Here is an 18433-nt window from a genome sequence, read left to right on the forward strand (position 1 = left end):
TGAATCAAAAATACACTTGAATATTTTGAATCTGCGTGCGCTCGGAGTTCTGTCACTTTTATCATGTAGAACGTTTTGTAAATTTGTAGGAAGAGATTTGTAAGTAAAACCATGATTTCCCTCTGGGGGCAGGACCTTTTACTCCTGACTAATCGGTTCCCTCTGCCAAAACCACAGTTTCCTAACCATTGGCTGGATTGTTCCATCAATCAAATATCAAGCAGTAGCTACCCACGTGAGCAAGCGAGGATGAGGTAACTAAAACAATCTACTTAAAGGTAACGTTAATGTCTGTGTATATCTATGTACGTCGATTTATTGGGTGAAAAGGCATGAACGTAGTTTGCTTATCATGTGAAATATAATCAGTGGTGTAAAGTACTTAAATAAAAATACTTGGAAGTACTACTTAAGTAGTTTTTTTTAGGATATCTGTACTTTACTATTTTATATTTTTGATAACTTTTATTTCACTACATTCCTAAACAAAATTATATACTTTTTACTCCATACATTTTTAGAGTCTAATTCACACTTATCAAGAGAGCATACCTGGTCATCCCTACTGCCTCTGATTTGGCAGACTCGCTAAACACATGATTAGTTTGTAAATTATGTCTGAGTGTTGGAGCGTGCCCCTGGATATCCGTAAATAAATAAAAAAAACAAGAAAATTGTGCCGTCTGGTTTGCTTAATATTTGACTTTGAAATTATTTATACTTTAACTTTTGATAGTTAAGTATATTTAAAACCACATACTTTTACTCAAAATAGTATTTTACAGGACGACTTTCACTTTTAGTTGAGTCAATTTCTATTAAGGTATCTTTACTTTTACTCAAGTATGTCAATTGGGTACTTTTTTCACCACTGAATATAATGGTACATTTCAGACAAACTCCAGGCCAGTCATTGCATTTACAGCCGGTGTTGCGTTAGCTATCTGGCCTCTGACGTTTAACCTTGACTTTACCATCAACTGGCTAGCTTTCTCAGGCAGCTTTAGATATGAGGGGAAAAACCAATATATTGGCTAGTTAATAACCATCTATCTGATTGCTAGTTTATACAAATGGCATTAACGATAGCTAGCTAAATTGAAACTGCTGGTAGAAAGGTAGCGAGTTTACTCCCACCATCATCACTGCACTGAGTAGATAACAAAAACTATAGCTATACTTTAAAGACTTGTTACTGACTATTGAACACTCTTTTTTGTCAAAGTACTTCATTCTACTGCCTGTTTACTGATTTAATTTGTGACTGAAAAAGTTATCAAGAAAAATTCCCCTCAATTTCATTGCAAATAGACTAGCTGGCTAAAAATAAACTGCTGACAACTTGATCAAACTTATAAATATGTAAAACGGCACATTTAAGGTAGTTGTGGTTCTCAGCAACATGAAGCAGCACTGAAATTTGAGCATGGAGGCTCATTTCTCCCCCCTTTCAGATCTAAAGAATTTGGGAACCTCCCAGCCACCAGGAAAATCATATTTTTCTTGGAGTTGATTGACAAGGTTAGGTAGAAAGAGAATAACACGTTTGGATCTATATCATGCAGAATTGTAGCTCATTCAATAATACATACATGACTTCTGTCCCGGGGGATTAAACTGTGCAAGTTTTTGTTCAATTTAGACCACAGTTAGTTACATTTGGTGTTAGTGAAGTTCTGGAACAAAAACCTGTACACTCCTTTGCAGAGAACATATGGTTGTCATGACTTCAATTGAATAAATACTGTTACCATTTCCATTTGTTAATCTATGCAGGTTTGTCATGTGATTTCCAGGTGCTTGGTCAAGATGAATACAACAATACTCAAAGGCAGGACATTTCCCTGCCTCCAGAGGCCTGCTACCAGCAGAAGCATTGAGCACTCCATGTCATTAAGTCATGCATATTTAAAAAAAAAAAAAATACATGTATAGCTAATACTCCAATCTTATGAGTGGATAAGCGCTATGCACCATAAACCTGTCTACTCCTGGAGTAACTCCCTTTCAGAGATACTTTAATTAGAGGGTTTTCCAGGAGGCCCTGGGCCAATGGGAGGTCAGGGGAGGGCTTAGCGGTCAGAGGGAGTGAGAGCCAAGTTAGAGACATGAAGATACAACTTGAACCAAATCAAATTTATTTGTCACATACACATGGTTAGCAGATGTTAATGCGAGTGTAGCGAAATGCTTGTGCTTCTAGTTCCGACAATGCTGTAATAACCTAACAATTCCACAACAACTACCTTAAAGTAATGTACTATGGGTATGTATTAGCAGAATAAGCAAACAAATCAACATACATGAAACCCCTTTGTAACTTGGAGAGAAAGTAGAATAGTAAATACAAGCCGATTTACACAAGTGTAAAGGGATGAAGAATATGTACATAAAAATATATGAATGAGTGATGGTACAGAACGGCATAGGCAAGATGCAGTAGATGGTATCGAGTACAGTATATACATATGAGATGAGTAATGTATGGCTGGACTTGAGTCAGTATGTTGGCAGCAGCCACTCAATGTTAGTGGTGGCTGTTTAACAGTCTGATGGCCTTGAGATAGTAGCTGTTTTTCAGTCTCTCGGCCCCTGCTTTGATGCACCTGTACTGACCTCGCCTTCTGGATGATAGCGGGGTGAACAGGCAGTGGCTCGGTTGGTTGTTGTCCTTGATGATCTTTATGGCCTTCCTGTGACATCGGGTGGTGTAGGTGTCCTGGAGGGCAGGTAGTTTTCCCCCGGTGATGCGTTGTGCAAACCTCACTACCCTCTGGAGAGCTTTACGGTTGTGGGCGGAGCAGTTGCCGTACCAGGTGGTGATACAGCCCAACATGATGCTCTCGATTGTGCATCTTTAAAAGTTTGTGAGTGCTTTTGGTGACAAGCCAAATTTCTTCAGCCTCCTGAGGTTGAAGAGGCGCTGCTGTGCCTTCTTCACCATGCTGTCTGTGTGGGTGGACCAATTCAGGTTGTCCGTGATGTGTACGCCGATGAACTTAAAACTACTACCCTAGATGTTGTTACCTACCCTCACCACCTGGGGGCAGCCCGTCAGGAAGTCCAGTACCCAGTTGCACAGGGTCGGGGTCGAGACCCAGGGTCCTTGACTAGTATCTCAAAGCACTTCATGATGACGGAAGTGAGTGCTACGGGGCGGTAGTCGTTTAGCTAAGTTACCTTAGCTTTCTTGGGAACAGGAACAATGGTGGCCCTCTTGAAGCATGTGGGAACAGCAGACTGGGATAAGGATTGATTGAATATGTCCGTAAACACACCAGCCAGCTGGTCTGCGCATGCTCTGAGGACGCGGCTGGGGATGCCGTCTGGGCCTGCAGCCTTGCGAGGGTTAACACGTTTAAATGTTTTACTCACGACGGCTGCAGTGAAGGAGAGTTCGCAGGTTTTGGTTGCGGGCCATGTCAGTGGCACTGTAGTGTCTTCAAAGCGAGCAAAGATGTTGTTTAGTCTGTCTGGGAGCAAGACGTCCTGGTCCGTGATTGACTGTAGACCCTGCCACATACCTCTTGTGTCTGAGCTGTTTGCAAATCTTATTGAATTTATTCAAATGTCAAGTTACAAGTTTGTGACCATAGTTAAATCTTTCACACATGATACAAGCTTGTGAAATTGCATTACACATTTGCAAATCGTACTTGCAACCACGAATCTGAATGTGCGACCACGAAATTCAAAATACAAACTCGCATAGTTCTGTCATCATTATAATCCCATATCTAAGCCTTTTGTCTCCCTCCTAAATGCAACTCGCTGAGATTTTGAAATGTAAAAACGTATTTGAGTGCTCAGCTGGACATTCCAAATAGTTTTGATCTGAGTTATTTACATATGTTATTTACTTAGTTGTTTTCTTTACAGATTACATCTTTAATCTTGAAATAAGATTATAATTAAGTGATGATGTCCAAAAAGCTGGTGTTTGGAGGGTATTGGCATGGGTGTTGTTAGGCCCGAGACGAAGTCTAGCAAACTGTGCCAATATATCCTCCAAACATCAGCTTCGAGGGCATTATCACTTTTTGTCAAGGCTCAGGAGAAGACCCAGATGCAAACAGTTTCGAAGTAACAAAAGTTTATTACAAAAACGGGGGCAGACAAACGACAGGTCAAGGGCAGGCAGAGGTCAGTAGTCCAGAGCAGAGTCCGAAAGGTACAGAAGGGCAGGCAGGCAGAGGTCAGTAAACCAGGGTGGTATAACAAGGTACAGAACGACAGTCAGGCACAGGGTCAAGGCAGGTAAAATGGTCAAAAACCGGGAAAGCTAGAAAACAGGAACTAGAGACAGACAGGAGCACGGGAAAAACCACTGGTAGGCTTGACAAAACAAAATGAACTGGCAACAAACAGAGAACACAGGTATAAGTACACTGGGGAAGAAGGGCGACACCTGGAAGGGGGTGGAGACAAGTACAAAGACAGGTGAAACAGATCTGGGTGTGACACTTATACAATGAGTTACCAACATATTCAAATAATAATTGACATATTTTCATAGACTTTATTTTACAGGGTAAAAACACACATACCCACCCTCGTCACACCCTGACCAAATAATACATAGAACATAGATAACTAAGGTCAGGGCGTGACACACGGGGACTGAATACTATATGTAATTATATATTTTTGTATTTCATTGTCAATAAATGTGCAAAAAATTCAAAAACATGTTTTCATGTTCAGGCTGTAACATAACTAAATGTGGAATAAATCAAGGGGTATGAATACTTTCTGAAGGCACTGTATATTTTAATTGCTCATAGTTAACTATATACACTTGAAGTTGGACGTTTACATACACCTTAGCCAAATACATTTAAACTCAGTTTTTCACAATTCCTGACATTTAATCCTAGTAAAAATTCTCTGTCTTAGGTCAGTTAGGATCACCACTTTATTTTAAGAATATGAAATGTCAGAATAATAGTAGAGAGAATTATTTATTTCAGCTTTTATTTCTTTCATCACATTCCCCGTGGGTCAGAAGTTTACATACACTCAATTAGTATTTGCTAGCATTGCCTTTAAATGGTTTAACTTGGGTTAAAGCAAGGAAGAAGCCACTGCTCCAAAACCGCAATAAAAAAAGATGGGGACAAGGATCGTACTTTTTGGAGAAATGTCCTCTGGTCTGATGACAGTCAGAAAGTTAAAGCTTGGTCGCAAATGGGTATTCCAAATGGACAATGACCCCAAGCGTACTTCCAAAGTTGTGGCAAAATGGCTTAAGGACAACAAAGTCAAGGTATTGGAGTGGCCATCACAAAGCCCCTGACCTCAATCTTATAGAAAATATGTGGGCAGAACTGAAAAAGGGTATGCGAGCAAGGAGGCCTACAAACCTGACTCAGTTACACCAGCTCTGTCAGGAGGAATGGGCCACAATTCACCCAACTGGTTCTGGGAAGGTTGTGGAAGGCTACCCAAAACGACCCAAGTTAAACCCAAGTTGATCATGCGTGGCAGATGTGTTGCTATCTACCCTCACCACCTGGGGGCGGCCCATCAGGAAGTCCAGGATGCAGTTGCAGAGGGAGGTATTCAGTACCAGGGTCCAAAGCTTGGTGACGAGTCTGGCGGGGGCTATGGTGTTGAACGCTGAGCTGTAGTCAATGAACAGCATTCTTACATAGCTATTCCTCTTATCTAGGTGGGTGAGGCCAGTGTGGAGTGGAATTGAGATTGCGTTGTCTATGGATCTGTTGGGGTGGTATGCAAATTGGAGTGGGTCTAGGAGGATGGAATTGATGTGTGCCATAACCAGCCTTTCAAAGCACTTCATGATTACAGATGTGAGTGCTACAGGGCGGTAGTCATTGCGGCAGGTAGCCTTAGAGTTCTTGGAAACAGGAAGGATGGTGGTCATCTTGAGACATGTGGGGATTACAGACTGGGTCAGGGAGAGGTTGAAAATGACAATGCATATGCCTGCCAGCTGTTCTGCGCATGCTCTGAGAACAGGCCCTTGAATACCTCTGGCACTGCAGCCTGGTGAGTGTTGACTTGATTAAAAACCTTACGGATGTTTTCACAGCCTAAACATATTAATCTGACTGAAGGAGTTTTTGGTTTTTGTTTGTTTGGAATATTATAAGTATATATATATATATATATTATTTTTTTGTTTTTTTAACGTATATTTTATTCTTCACTTCTCCCTAATATGTTGTTAAGGTTGATCCGTTTTCACCCCATCCAGTAGCTGGCGGCTTGCACCTCTAACGTTGTTGCGGACCGCCATAATTCCATAGAAGAAGAAAAAAAAAAAATCCGTGACCCGGAAGTAGTAAAATATTATTGCTGGCTTGGCTTCAGAGCGGCGCTAACAACCATGTCGAGCAACGAGGTTTTTCAGACACAATTATGTACTATTATGGATATATTCGTTGAATCGGCAGTAAGGGAGGTGTCGAGACTCCTAGACGAGTGCTTTGTTGCTGTTATGGAAAATGAAGAGAATAGTTTGCTAAAGAGAGAAATGACACGCGTGAATAAAACCAACACGGTGAGTTCGTCAATTAACTCATTTATTAAAAGCTTCAGGCAGTAACGATGAGGCAGTGAGTGTGTTTTGAATTTTCAGTAACGGTATCACTAAGTTCAATTTACTCTTCTTCTTTCAGAGAAAGTTTGCATCATTCATGGAGGTGTTGAGTAAAACCTCGATAGAGAAAATAGCACTGCTAACGTACGTGGTCGAATCGGAAGTGAGAGTGGTGGAGAAAACCGCTCTAAACAGGCCTCTCCGTCTGGCAGGAGGGAGGACGGAAGAAAAACCACAAAGGGGTGAGTATGTAACGTATTTAGCTAATGGTGGTTATGTTCCTAGTACCATAGAAGGAGCACACAGTGACAGTTGAATCAACATGTCCGTTTCATGTGTAACGGGGGATAGCCCCCTTTCTTAAATTTTCGCCTAAAATTACATACCAAATCTAACTGCCTGTAGCTCAGGCCCTGAAGCAAGGATATGCATATTATTGGTACCATTTGAAAGGAAACACTTTGTGGAAATGTGAATTGAATGTAGGAGAATCTGATACAATAATAAGAAGAAAATACAATGGGGAAAAAAAGTTATTTTTCTACAATCTTTGAAATTCGAGTTCGAGCCATCACTGTGGTTGTAATTCCGATGGTGTCCACAAGTTCTCATTTGCAACTGCGACCTGGCCAAGATAAAGCATAGCAGTGTGAACAGACAACACAGAGTTACACATGGAGTAAACAATCAACAAGTCAATAACACAGTAGAAAAAAAAAGATATTCTATATACATTGTGTGCAAAAGGCATGAGGAGGTAGGCGAATAATTACAATTTGCAGATTTTTTATTTATTTTTTTAAATTTGTGTGAATTTTACCCCTTTTTCTCCCCAATTTCGTGATATCCAATTGTTGTAGTAGCTACTATCTTGTCTCATTGCTACAACTCCCGTACGGGCTCGGGAGAGACGAAGGCTGAATGTCATGCGTCCTCCGATACAACCCAACCAGCCGTACTGCTTCTTAACACAGCGCGCATCCAACCCGGAAGCCAGCCGTACCAATGTGTCGGAGGCTACACCGTGCACCTGGCAACCTTGGCTAGCGCGCACTGCGCCCGGCCCGCCACAGGAGTTGCTGGTGCGCGATGAGACAAGGAGATCCCTACCGACCAATCCCTTCCTAACCCGGACGACGCTAGGCCAATTGTGTGTCGCCCCACAGACCTCCCGGTCGCAGCCGGTTACGACAGAGCCTGGGCGCGAACCCTGCAGTACAGCGCCCTTAACCACTGCGCCACCCGGGAGGCCCACAATTTTGCAGATTAACACGAGTGATAAATGATCAGATGGTCATGTATAGGTTGTATTGGTATGCAAAAGAGCAGAAAAGTAAATAAATATAAACAGTATGAGGATGAGGTAGGTAAATTGGGTGGGCTATTTACCGATAGACCATGTACAGCTGCAGCGATCGGTTAGCTGCTCAGATAGCAGATGTTTGAAGTTGGTGAGGGAGATAAGTCTCCAACTTCAGCGATTTTTGCTATTCGTTCCAGTCACAGGCAGCAGAGAACTGGAACGAAAGGCGGCCAAATGAGGTGTTGGCTTTAGGGATGATCAGTGAGATACACCTCAGGTATTACGTGTTACAGGTCACGACATCAGACACTAATCAGACACTCATAATGCACCTCTTTATATATCCTAGATAGGTGCCCCACTAGCGCCATCTCTGGGTTGGCATTATGCCCATTATCTTAACATCTTCCTTTTCATATAGAATTAGCTCAAGCACGTCCTACCATTTTAATACCACAGTGAAAATACCTATTTACATTATCAACAAAATCATTGTCCATCTCTTAAGGAACATAGTGTGTCACACTGGTAGCATGTTGGGCACCTCTGGCATCCTCAGGTCCTCTCCTGGCACCTCTGGGATGTTGGACACCTCTGGCATCCTCAGGTCCTCTCCTGGCACTTCTGGGATGTTGGGCACCTCTGGCATCCTCAGGTCCTCTCCTGGCACTTCTAGGATGTTGGGCACATCTGGCATCCTCAGGTCCTCTCCTGGCACTTCTGGGATGTTGGGCACCTCTGGCATCCTCAGGTCCTCTCCTGGCACCTCTGAGATGTTGGGAACCCCTGGGAATCTCGGGGCCTCTCCTTCCTCAGCCTCCTGAAATATTGTAGGTATGGTCGGTAGAGAACTGCCCTGGTGGGGTCTTCCCCGTCTCCCCATTGTGTCCTGCCCACACCATCCAGAGGATATTCAGTCTTCTGTGCTCTCCTGTGCCCTATGCGCTCCTGTCCTTCCTGTTCATTCCATACTTTCGGCCCTTCCACTTCATATGACCTTGCGCTGATGTGCCCTATGCATGTGCCAAGACCCCATATGGCATCCCTGGTGTGAGGGGACAGGAGCACTATGACCGCTTGACCTTGTTTTATTACAGGCAGATTTTTTGCATGCTAGTCATAGTAATGTTTTGAGGAGTTCTGACGTGCAAGTTTTTGTGCCTGAACATCCCTAATGACCTTTGGTGCGAGGAGCTTGGGGAGCTGTTGGCAACAGAGAGCGAGTGCGTCTAGACATTAAGCGCTGTACAGGACTGCTGCCGTAGCCCTCTGGGAGTCCTGCACTGCGTCTTCCATTGTAGCACAACAGCTGTATACCAGAATGTCATCAGCTATGACACCTATTCCTGGCAGTCCCTGAAGTGCATCATGCTGCCTTTGGTGATATTTCTCTGCAGCTGGTTTCACTCAAAGGCTCTAACCTGGTCCACTGGTATCTACCACTGTGGGTCCAAAATGTGGTGAGGTAACTACTCTCTTCCTCCAAACGTACCTGCTAGTAACCATTTTTTTGCATCCATAACTGAAAAGATTTGCGCTTATGCCAGGCTTGGCAATATCTATTCAATGGTAGGCATTTAGTACGGTGTCCTACATAAGGCTTTGTTTGGGGCACTTGGATCGAGGCAGACTCTTATTTTGCCAGGCTTTTCCACCACAACCATGTTGCTTATTGACTTAGTAGGTTTGGTGACCTTCGTAATGACACCCTGTTCATCCTTTGAATCAACAGCCTTTATCTTTTCCTTCAGTGGAATGGGAATTTGGTGGGGAAGCTGTTGAACTGGTCTAACAGACTCATCCACCACCAGGTGGAGCACTTCTGAGACAATGTTATTATGTGAATACTCAGGTCGGAGAGTTTGGTAAAATTCAAACATAATCCTTTACTCAGGTATTACATGTTACAGGTCACGACATCCTAATCAGACACTAATAATGCACTTGTTTATATATCATAGATAGGTACCCCACTAGCGCCATCTCTGGGTTGGCATTATGCCCATTATCTTAACAATGAGTTAGTCACCTGGAATGCCTTTCAATTAACAGGTGTGCCTTGTTAAGTTAATTTGTGGAATGTATTTCCTTCCTAATGCATTTGAGCCAATCAGTTGTGTTGTGACAAGGTAGGGGTGGTATACAGAAGATAGCCCTATTTGATAAAAGACCAAGTCCATATTATGGCAAGAACAGCTCAAATGAGCAAAGAGAAACGACAGTCCATCATTACTTTAAGACATGAAGGTCAGTCAATATGGAACATTTCAAGAATCTTGAAAGTTTCTTCAAGTGCAATTACAAAAACCATCAAGCGCTATGATGAAACTGGCTCTCATGAGGACCGCCACAGGAAAGGAAGACCCAGAGTTAACTTTGCTGCAGAGGATAAATTCATTAGAGTTACCAGCCTCAGAAATTGCAGCCCAAAGAAATGCTTCACAGAGTTCAAGTAACAGACCCATCTTAACATCAACTGTTCAGAGGAGACTGTGTGAATCAGGCCTTCATGGTTGAATTGCCACAGAGAAATCACTACTAAAGGACACCAATAAGAATAAGAGACTTGCTTGGGCCAAGAAACACGAGCAATGGACATTAGACCGGTGGAAATCTGTCCTTTGATCTGATGAGTCCAAATTTGAGATTAATGATTCCAACCGCTGTGTCTTTGTGACGCAGAGTAGGTGAACGGATAATCTCTGCATGTGTGGTTCCCACCATGAAGCCTGGAGGAGATGGTGTGTGGTGCTTTGCTGGTGAAACTGTCACTTAACAGCATCCCATCTGGTTTGGGATTAGTCCCACTATCATTTGTTTTTCAACAGGACAATGATCCAACAAACAGCCAGGCTGTGTAAGGGCTATTTAATCAAGAAGGAGAGTGAGGGAGTGGTGCATCAGATGACCTGGCCTTTACAATCACCTGACCTCAACCCGATTGAGATGGTTTGGGATGAATTGGACCACAGAGTGAAGGAAAAGCAGCCAACAGGTGCTCCGCATATGTGGGAACTCCTTCAAGGCTTTTGTATAAGCATTCCAGATTAAGCTAGTTGAGAGAATGCTAAGAGTGCAAAGCTGTCATCAAGGTAAAAGGTGGCTACTTTGAAGAATCTCAAATATAAAATATATTTTGATTTGTTTAACACTTTTTTTGGGTTACTACATTATTCTTTGTTATTTCATAGTGCTGATGTCTTCACTATTATTCTACAATGTAGAAAATAGTAAAACAAATTAAGAAAAACCCTTGAATGAGTAGGTGTTCTAAAACTTTTGTCTGTGTGTCTCTCTCACACACACACACACACACACGTTTAGTTTCTGCTCTGACATCCACTGTCAACTTACATACAGTTGTTTTTCTTTCTAAATCATGTCCAACCAATTGAATTGGCCACAGATAGACTCCAATCACGTTGTCACAACGGAACTGTCCGTGTATCTCCGAGATATACTGTATGCCTCATCACAATTCTATCTGGGGAAGGGTATAAAACAATTTCTAGTGTGTTGAAAGTTTCCCAGAGCACAGTGGTTTCAATCATTGGGAAATTGAAAAAATATGCAACTACCCAGGCTCTGCCTACAGATGGCCATCAGACCAAACTGAGCCAATGGACAAGAAGGACTTTGGTCAGGGAGGTGACCAAGAACCCCAATTACCACTCTGACAGAACTACAGAGTTCCTTGGGTGAGATGGGATAACCTTTCAGTCTCTACACCACTTCACCAATCTGGGAAGGTGACCAGACGGAAGCCACTCCTGAGGATAAAGGCACATGACTGGAGTTTGCAAAAAGGCATGTGAAAGACTCCGAGCATAAGGCAAGCATTTCTGTGGTGGCAGCAGGGACTGGGAGACTGGTAAGGATAGAGGGAACAGTGAATGGAGCCAAATACAGGAAAGTCCTTGATTAGAACCTGCTTCACAGTGCAAAAAACCTTAGACTGAGATAAATGTACGTTGCAACAGGACAATGACCCCAAGCATACAGCCAAAGCAATGCTGGAAAGTCCTTGACATACCCAACCAAGATGACTCAAATCTGTAATCGCCGCAAAGGTGCTTCTACAAAGTATGGACTCAGATGTAAATACTTTTGTAAATTGGATATTTCTGTATTTAATTAGCCCAAAAATCTACAAACATGTTTTCATTTTGTCATTATGTGGTATTGTGTGTAGGTTAGTGAGAAATGTATTTAATCAATTTGGAATGCAGGCTGTAACACAACAAAAGGTGGAATAAGTGAAGGGGTATGAATACTTTCTGAAAGCACTGGTGTATTACAAGCAATATTGGTACCATGATTGTCTTAAAAATATATGTATATATGCAGTTGAAGTCGGAGGATTACATACACTTAGGTTGGAGTCATTGAAACTCGCTTTTCAACCACTCCACAAATTTCTTGACAACAAACTATAGTTTTGGCAAGTCGTTTAGGACATCTACTTTGTGTATGACACAAGTAATTTTTCCAACAATTGTTTACAGACAGATTATTTCACTTATAATTCACTGAATCACAATTCCAGTGGGTCAGAAGTTTACTTACACTAAGTTGACTGTGCTTTTAAACAGCTTGGAAAATTCCAGAAAATTATGTCATGGCTTTAGAAGCTTCTGAAAGGCTAATTTACATAATTTGAGTCAATTGGAGGTGTACCCGTGGATATATTTGAAGGCCTACCGTCAATCTCCGTGCCTCTTTGCTTGACATCTTGAGAAAATGAAAAGAAATCAGCCAAGACCTCAGAAAAAAAATTGTAGACCTCCACAAGTCTGGTTCATCATTGGGAACAATTTCCAAACGTCTGAAGGTACCACGTTCATCTGTACAAACAATAGTACGCAAGTATTAACACCATGGGACCACACAGCTGTCATAACGCTCAGTAAGGAGACTCGTTCTTTGGTGGTGTGCAAGTCAATCCCAGAACAGCAGCAAATGACCTTGAGGAAACCGGTACAAAAGTATCCATGTCCACAGTAAATCAAGTCTTATATCGACAACCTGAAAGGCCGCTCGGCAAGGAAGAAGCCACCACTTCAAAGCCGCCATTAAAAAAGGCAGACTACGGTTTGCAACTGCACATGGGGACGAAGATCGTACTTTTTGGAGAAATGTCCTCTGGTCTGATGAAACAAAAATAGACCTGCTTGGCCATAATGACCATTGTTATGTTTGGAGTTAAAAGGGGGATGCTTGCAAGCCAAAGAACACCATCCCAACGGGGGTGGCAGCATCATGTTGTGGGGGTGGTTTGCTGCAGAAGGGACTGGTGCACTTCACAAAATAGATGGCATTATGAGGAAAGAAAATTGTGGATATATTGAAGCGACATCTCAAGACATCAGTCAGGAAGCTTGATCGCAAATGGGTCTTCCAAATGGACAATGACCCCAAGCATACTTCCAAAGTTGTGGCAAAATGGCTTAAGGACAACAAAGTCAAGGTATTGGAGTGGCCATCACAAAGCCCCTGACCTCAATCCTATAGAAAATGTGTGGGCAGAACTGAAAAAGCGTGTGCGAGCAAGGTGGCCTACCAACCTGACTCATTTACACCAGCTCTGTCAAGAGGAATGGGCCACAATTCACCCAACTGGTTCTGGGAAGGTTGTGGAAGGCTACCCAAAACGTTTGACCCAAGTTAAACAATTTAAAGGCAATGCTAGCAAATACTAATTGAGTGTATGTAAACTTCTGACCCACGGGGAATGTGATGAAAGAAATAAAAGCTGAAATTATTTTTGCTACTATTATTCTGACATTTCACATTCTTAAAATAAAGTGGTGATCCTAACTGACTTAAGACAGGGAATTTTTACTAGGATTAAATGTCAGGAATTGTGAAACTGAGTTGAAATGTATTTGGCTAAGGTGTATGTAAACTTCTGACTTCAACTGTACTCATGCATGCATACACTACCGTTAAAGTTTGGGGTCACTTAGAAATGTCCTTGTTTAAAAACATTTTTTTTTTAAGCAAAATAAAATAGTTCCTTTTTAAATCATATCAAATTGATCAGAAATACAGTGTGGACATTGTTAATGTTGTAAATGACTTTTGTAGCTGGAAACTACACATGTTTATGTTTAATGGAATATCTAGGTAGGCGTACAGAGGCCCATTATCAGCAACCATCAGTGTTCCATCCTGTGTTCCATTCCAAGTTTAGAATTTTAAACGGCTAATTGATCATTAGAAAACGCTTTTGCAATTGTTAGCACAGCTGAAACTGTTGTCCTGATTAAAGAAACAATAAAACTGGCCTTCTTTTTAAACTAGTTGAGTATCTGGAGTTTTAGCATTTGTGAGTTTGATTACATTCTCAAAATGGCCAGGAACAGAGACATTTCTTATGAAACTCGTCAGTCTATTCTTGTTCTGAGAAATGAAGGCTATTCCATGTGAGAAGTTGCCAAGAAACTGAAGATCTTGTACAACGCTGTGTACTACTCCCTTCACAGAACAGCACAAAGTACATTAGTGTCTAGTTTGAGAAACAGACGCCTCACAGGTCCTCAACTGGCAGCTTCATAGTACCTACAAAACACCAGTCTCAACGTCAACAGTGAAGAGGCGACTTCGGGATGCTGGCCTCCACGTTGCAATTGCCACCAAGTGGGTTAACCCTACTGGCGGGATGCGTAGGGTGTTTGCATTTCACACCAGCGGCCTGGGTTTGCTTCTCTGCCCTGCCGTTCACTATGCAATTGTTGCTACACAGTGTAGTCTGAGTATTGTTAGGTAGCACAGCCGAGATGGTTTAGAGATCTACTATGACTTAGGTGTGCAGTGTTTTTGTGTTGTATTTGTATGTATTTTTCTTAATTGTATGTATGTACTGGTTTCTTCATGTCCAAAACAAAATTAACAATGGCCATCTCTTTTACAGGTGAGGGATCTGTCTCTGAGTCTAATCATCATGATGATCAACCTGACTTTGTCCCCCTGTCCTCACCTGCATCAGATGAGGATTTGCTCCCTCAGTTTCATCCACAAGACGAGTTTGATCTTGAACCCCAGAGCCTGTTTGCAACAGACCAAGACAAACGAGACAGACAGCCCTTCAGCTGTTCTCATTGTGGAAAAGATTTCAAGATGAGATGTTTATTGAATAAACACTTTCGGACCCATTCAAAACCCTATAGCTGCTTGCAGTGTGGGAGATGTTTTAGCTTGAAGAGGCGGCTTGAGGAACACTCCATGACACATTCTGGAGAGACACCCTTCAGTTGTGCCGATTGCGACGCAGTGTTTCGCCAGAAACCTGCTTTGCAGTCACACATGAAGCGACACAAAACAAAGAAAACGGTCACATGCACAGTTTGTGAAAAAAAGTTTCTAGGGGAAACGGGACTAGAGAGGCACAAGTGTAGTGGTGATGCACCGAAGACATTCAGCTGCTCTCTTTGCCCAAAGACCTTCAAGTGGAGACGCAGACTGGTCGATCACGAGGCTACGCATTCAGGGGAGAGAAAGTATTGCTGTGAAACCTGCGGCAAACTTTTCTTTACCACTTCAACCTTAGCCGTCCATAAGAGGAGTCATATAGAAAAGGATCATAGCTGTACTGTATGTGGCCAACGTTTCAGCGATGCACCTGCTCTCAGAAAGCATATGGGGGTCATCCATCCTGGAGAAACTAAAGAAAAATATTTTGTTTGCGACGTGTGTGGCAAATGTTTTGGCCGAAAGTGCCATCTGAAAAGCCATATGACTCTACATGGGGCAGAGAAACCTTTTTCTTGTGATGTTTGTGGAAAAAAGTTTAGTCAAGGTGCTAATCTCAGCAGACACAAGAGAACTCATACAGGCCAGAAATTGTATTGCTGTGACGTTTGTGGTAAAAGGTTCACCCAGTCCGGAACCCTGAAGATCCATAAAATAAGGCACACTGGTGAAAGGCCTTACAAGTGTGATGTCTGTGAGAAAGCCTTCTTTGAGCCTTCCTCCCTCCGGAGTCACAAGAGACGTCACCTTACACTTCAGGAAAAGCTGCAGTCTGGCCCAAAGCTGCACTCTGGGACAATTCAGCCGTCTGGCCCAAAGCCATATGTCTGCAATCACTGTGGTAAATCCTTCTATGTGAAAGTTTCTCTGGATCAGCATGTGCGCATTCACACAGGAGAGAAACCGTTCAAGTGTGACATTTGTGGGGAAGGTTTTAGGTATCATCATTCACTTAAAATTCACAAGGTCACTCACACAGGGTTGAAACCATATTACTGTAAAGTTTGCGGGAAAGGGTTTATGTACAATTTCCTTAAAGTTCACATGCGCACTCACACAGGCGAGAAACCATTTGAGTGTGATCAATGTGGTAAGAGGTTCAGCCAGAAAGGTCATCTAAAATCTCACGAGCGTGTGCACACTGGTGTCAAAGCATTTGTGTGCAAAGACTGTGGGAATGCCTATGCCTGTAGACACAATCTAAAAGTCCACAAGTGCAAGTACAACTGGAAACCAGCTCCTGGAAACAGTGCAGAGGATTACTGAAGAAACAGGTCTAAGATTAATGGCACAGGGCCTCTGAATAATATGGCAGTGTGAAAATGTTGGTGCTCAAGAACTTACTAAACTAAATCAAACGGCCTCAGTTTTTATGTTGAAAATGTGACCTGCGTGACATTCCACCTTAGGAAAAATCAAATATTTTACAATTGTAGTTAGCTTTGGGCTCTTAAGTACATTTTAATAAACCTCTATAGTCAAACTTCTCTACTTGAATGTTTATACTTAATGAGTGTTATTGTTTCCCTTTAATCTCAGTGTCCACAGATCTTCCTTAGAAAAAATGCACAATATCAGATGATAAAATCACTCAAAGTTATGGGTGAACTGGGAGAGCGCAATGGTCCTCTTTTGACGAACTGGTACAGAGCCAGATACAGTGGGGCAAAAAAGTATTTAGTCAGCCACCAATTGTGCAAGTTCTCCCACTTAAAGATTAGAGAGGCCTGTAATTTTCATCATAGGTACACTTCAACTATGACAGACAAAATGAGAAAAAAAAATCCAGAAAATCACATTGTAAGATTTTTAATGAATTTATTTGCAAATTATGGTGGAAAATAAGCATTTGGTCAATAACAAAAGTTCTTATGACATGCTATTCATTTTACTGCCGATGGTGGGAACATTTCTGCTCGCTCGCTTGTTTTCTATCGGACAATAATACAGAGTGGGACTGGAGACATTCGACAGTGGATAAGAGGCCCTCTGTGATTCTGCCAGCAAGACCTAGCTAGAAAAAGAGCCAATTTATGCTTTATCTGAAATTGTGGTCAGAGGCTACGTATGGATGGTGTAACTCAATTGCAGTGACTCTAGAACAGTGGCAAAAAAATAAATACGTGGGATGCATGCCAGCTAAGCCACAACACTAAACAATACATTAATTGCACTATAACAGTGACAAACGGTGCCCACAAACTGTTAGGGCCTACATAAAGCTGTCCCAACAGCCAAGTCCTAACAGAAGTCCCAACACCTTACCACTGCTACACCTGGCTATCAGCGGAGCCTTGTCTGGCAGCGAAACAGTTCATTCAGCCTCATTTTACTGTCCTTTAAAATGTCATAAACATTGCTGATATGGCTGACTTGCTTAAACAAATGTGGTTTCTATTAACAATTGAGATGTACAAACTGGCAAAAGGGTACGACAAGCGCATAAGAGGCCATCTGTAATTTTGATTAAGACGTTAAAAGGACGTAGTTAATATAACTGTTCAGCACTTTTGAAATGTACAGCGACAGAATTCAGAACATGGGACATTGAAAGCTCTTACAATATTCGATGATTACATTTCTCAAAAACAGGTTATAGGCTATGTGTGCATCACCAAGTCAGAACAGTAGGAGAAATTAAGATGTGAAAAAAGACCAAATTATTAGGGTGAGGCACATGGGCTACTAACAGCTTCCTACACGACATACACTTAGTATTACTTTATTAGCTACAGTATACATATCTCCCTGGCATATTAAATCATTTATGCAGCAGCATACAATACATTTTTGGACTCCCCTTATTGTGCTGTGCTCACTTGAACAGGAAGGTGGTGCGGCAGTCCTTGGTGAAATTTTGTCATCAAAATCTGTCATTCTCTGGTTTATGGTGCTTTCAAGACAGCTGGGAACTCTTGGGGGGGGGGGGTGAATCATGATGACGTCTGTGCTCTTCAGGTCGTAGCTCTATAAAGAGGCCAGAGTTCCCGATTTACAATTCCGAGTTGGATAAAAGTTCAAGACGTATTTTCAGTTCTAGCTTGTTTTTCCCCGAGTTCCCAGTTGTTTTGAACTCACTAAAGTCAGATTTTGCAGTTCAGAGTTAAGTTGTTTTGAGGGGCCTCCCGCGCGGCGCAGCGGTCTAAGGCACCGCAGTGCTAGATGCGTTACTACAGATCCTGGTTCAATACCAGTTATTTTGAGCGCGGCACAACTCATGCTTCATTGGCCAATGTTGAATGTTTTATAATTTTAAACTAGGGGAAGAGACCCTTAATCTTAGATTTGGGACCACACAGCCACTACACAGAATA

General features: G+C 42.2%; 1 protein-coding gene across 1 annotated transcript; it reads left to right on the forward strand.

The window, feature by feature from the left end:
- The first annotated feature begins 6282 nt into the window (after positions 1-6282).
- On the forward strand, positions 6283-16606 carry LOC110498883 (uncharacterized). The gene is made up of 3 exons (XM_021575561.3): positions 6283-6526; positions 6645-6807; positions 14782-16606. Exons 1-3 carry the CDS (start codon positions 6353-6355, stop codon positions 16383-16385), a joined length of 1941 nt encoding a protein of 646 aa, XP_021431236.1. The 5' UTR covers positions 6283-6352; the 3' UTR covers positions 16386-16606.
- The last annotated feature ends 1827 nt before the right edge of the window (positions 16607-18433 follow it).

Source organism: Oncorhynchus mykiss, chromosome 20, assembly GCF_057628025.1.
Source record: "Oncorhynchus mykiss isolate SJ-2025 chromosome 20, ASM5762802v1, whole genome shotgun sequence".
Classification (NCBI taxonomy): domain Eukaryota; kingdom Metazoa; phylum Chordata; class Actinopteri; order Salmoniformes; family Salmonidae; genus Oncorhynchus; species Oncorhynchus mykiss.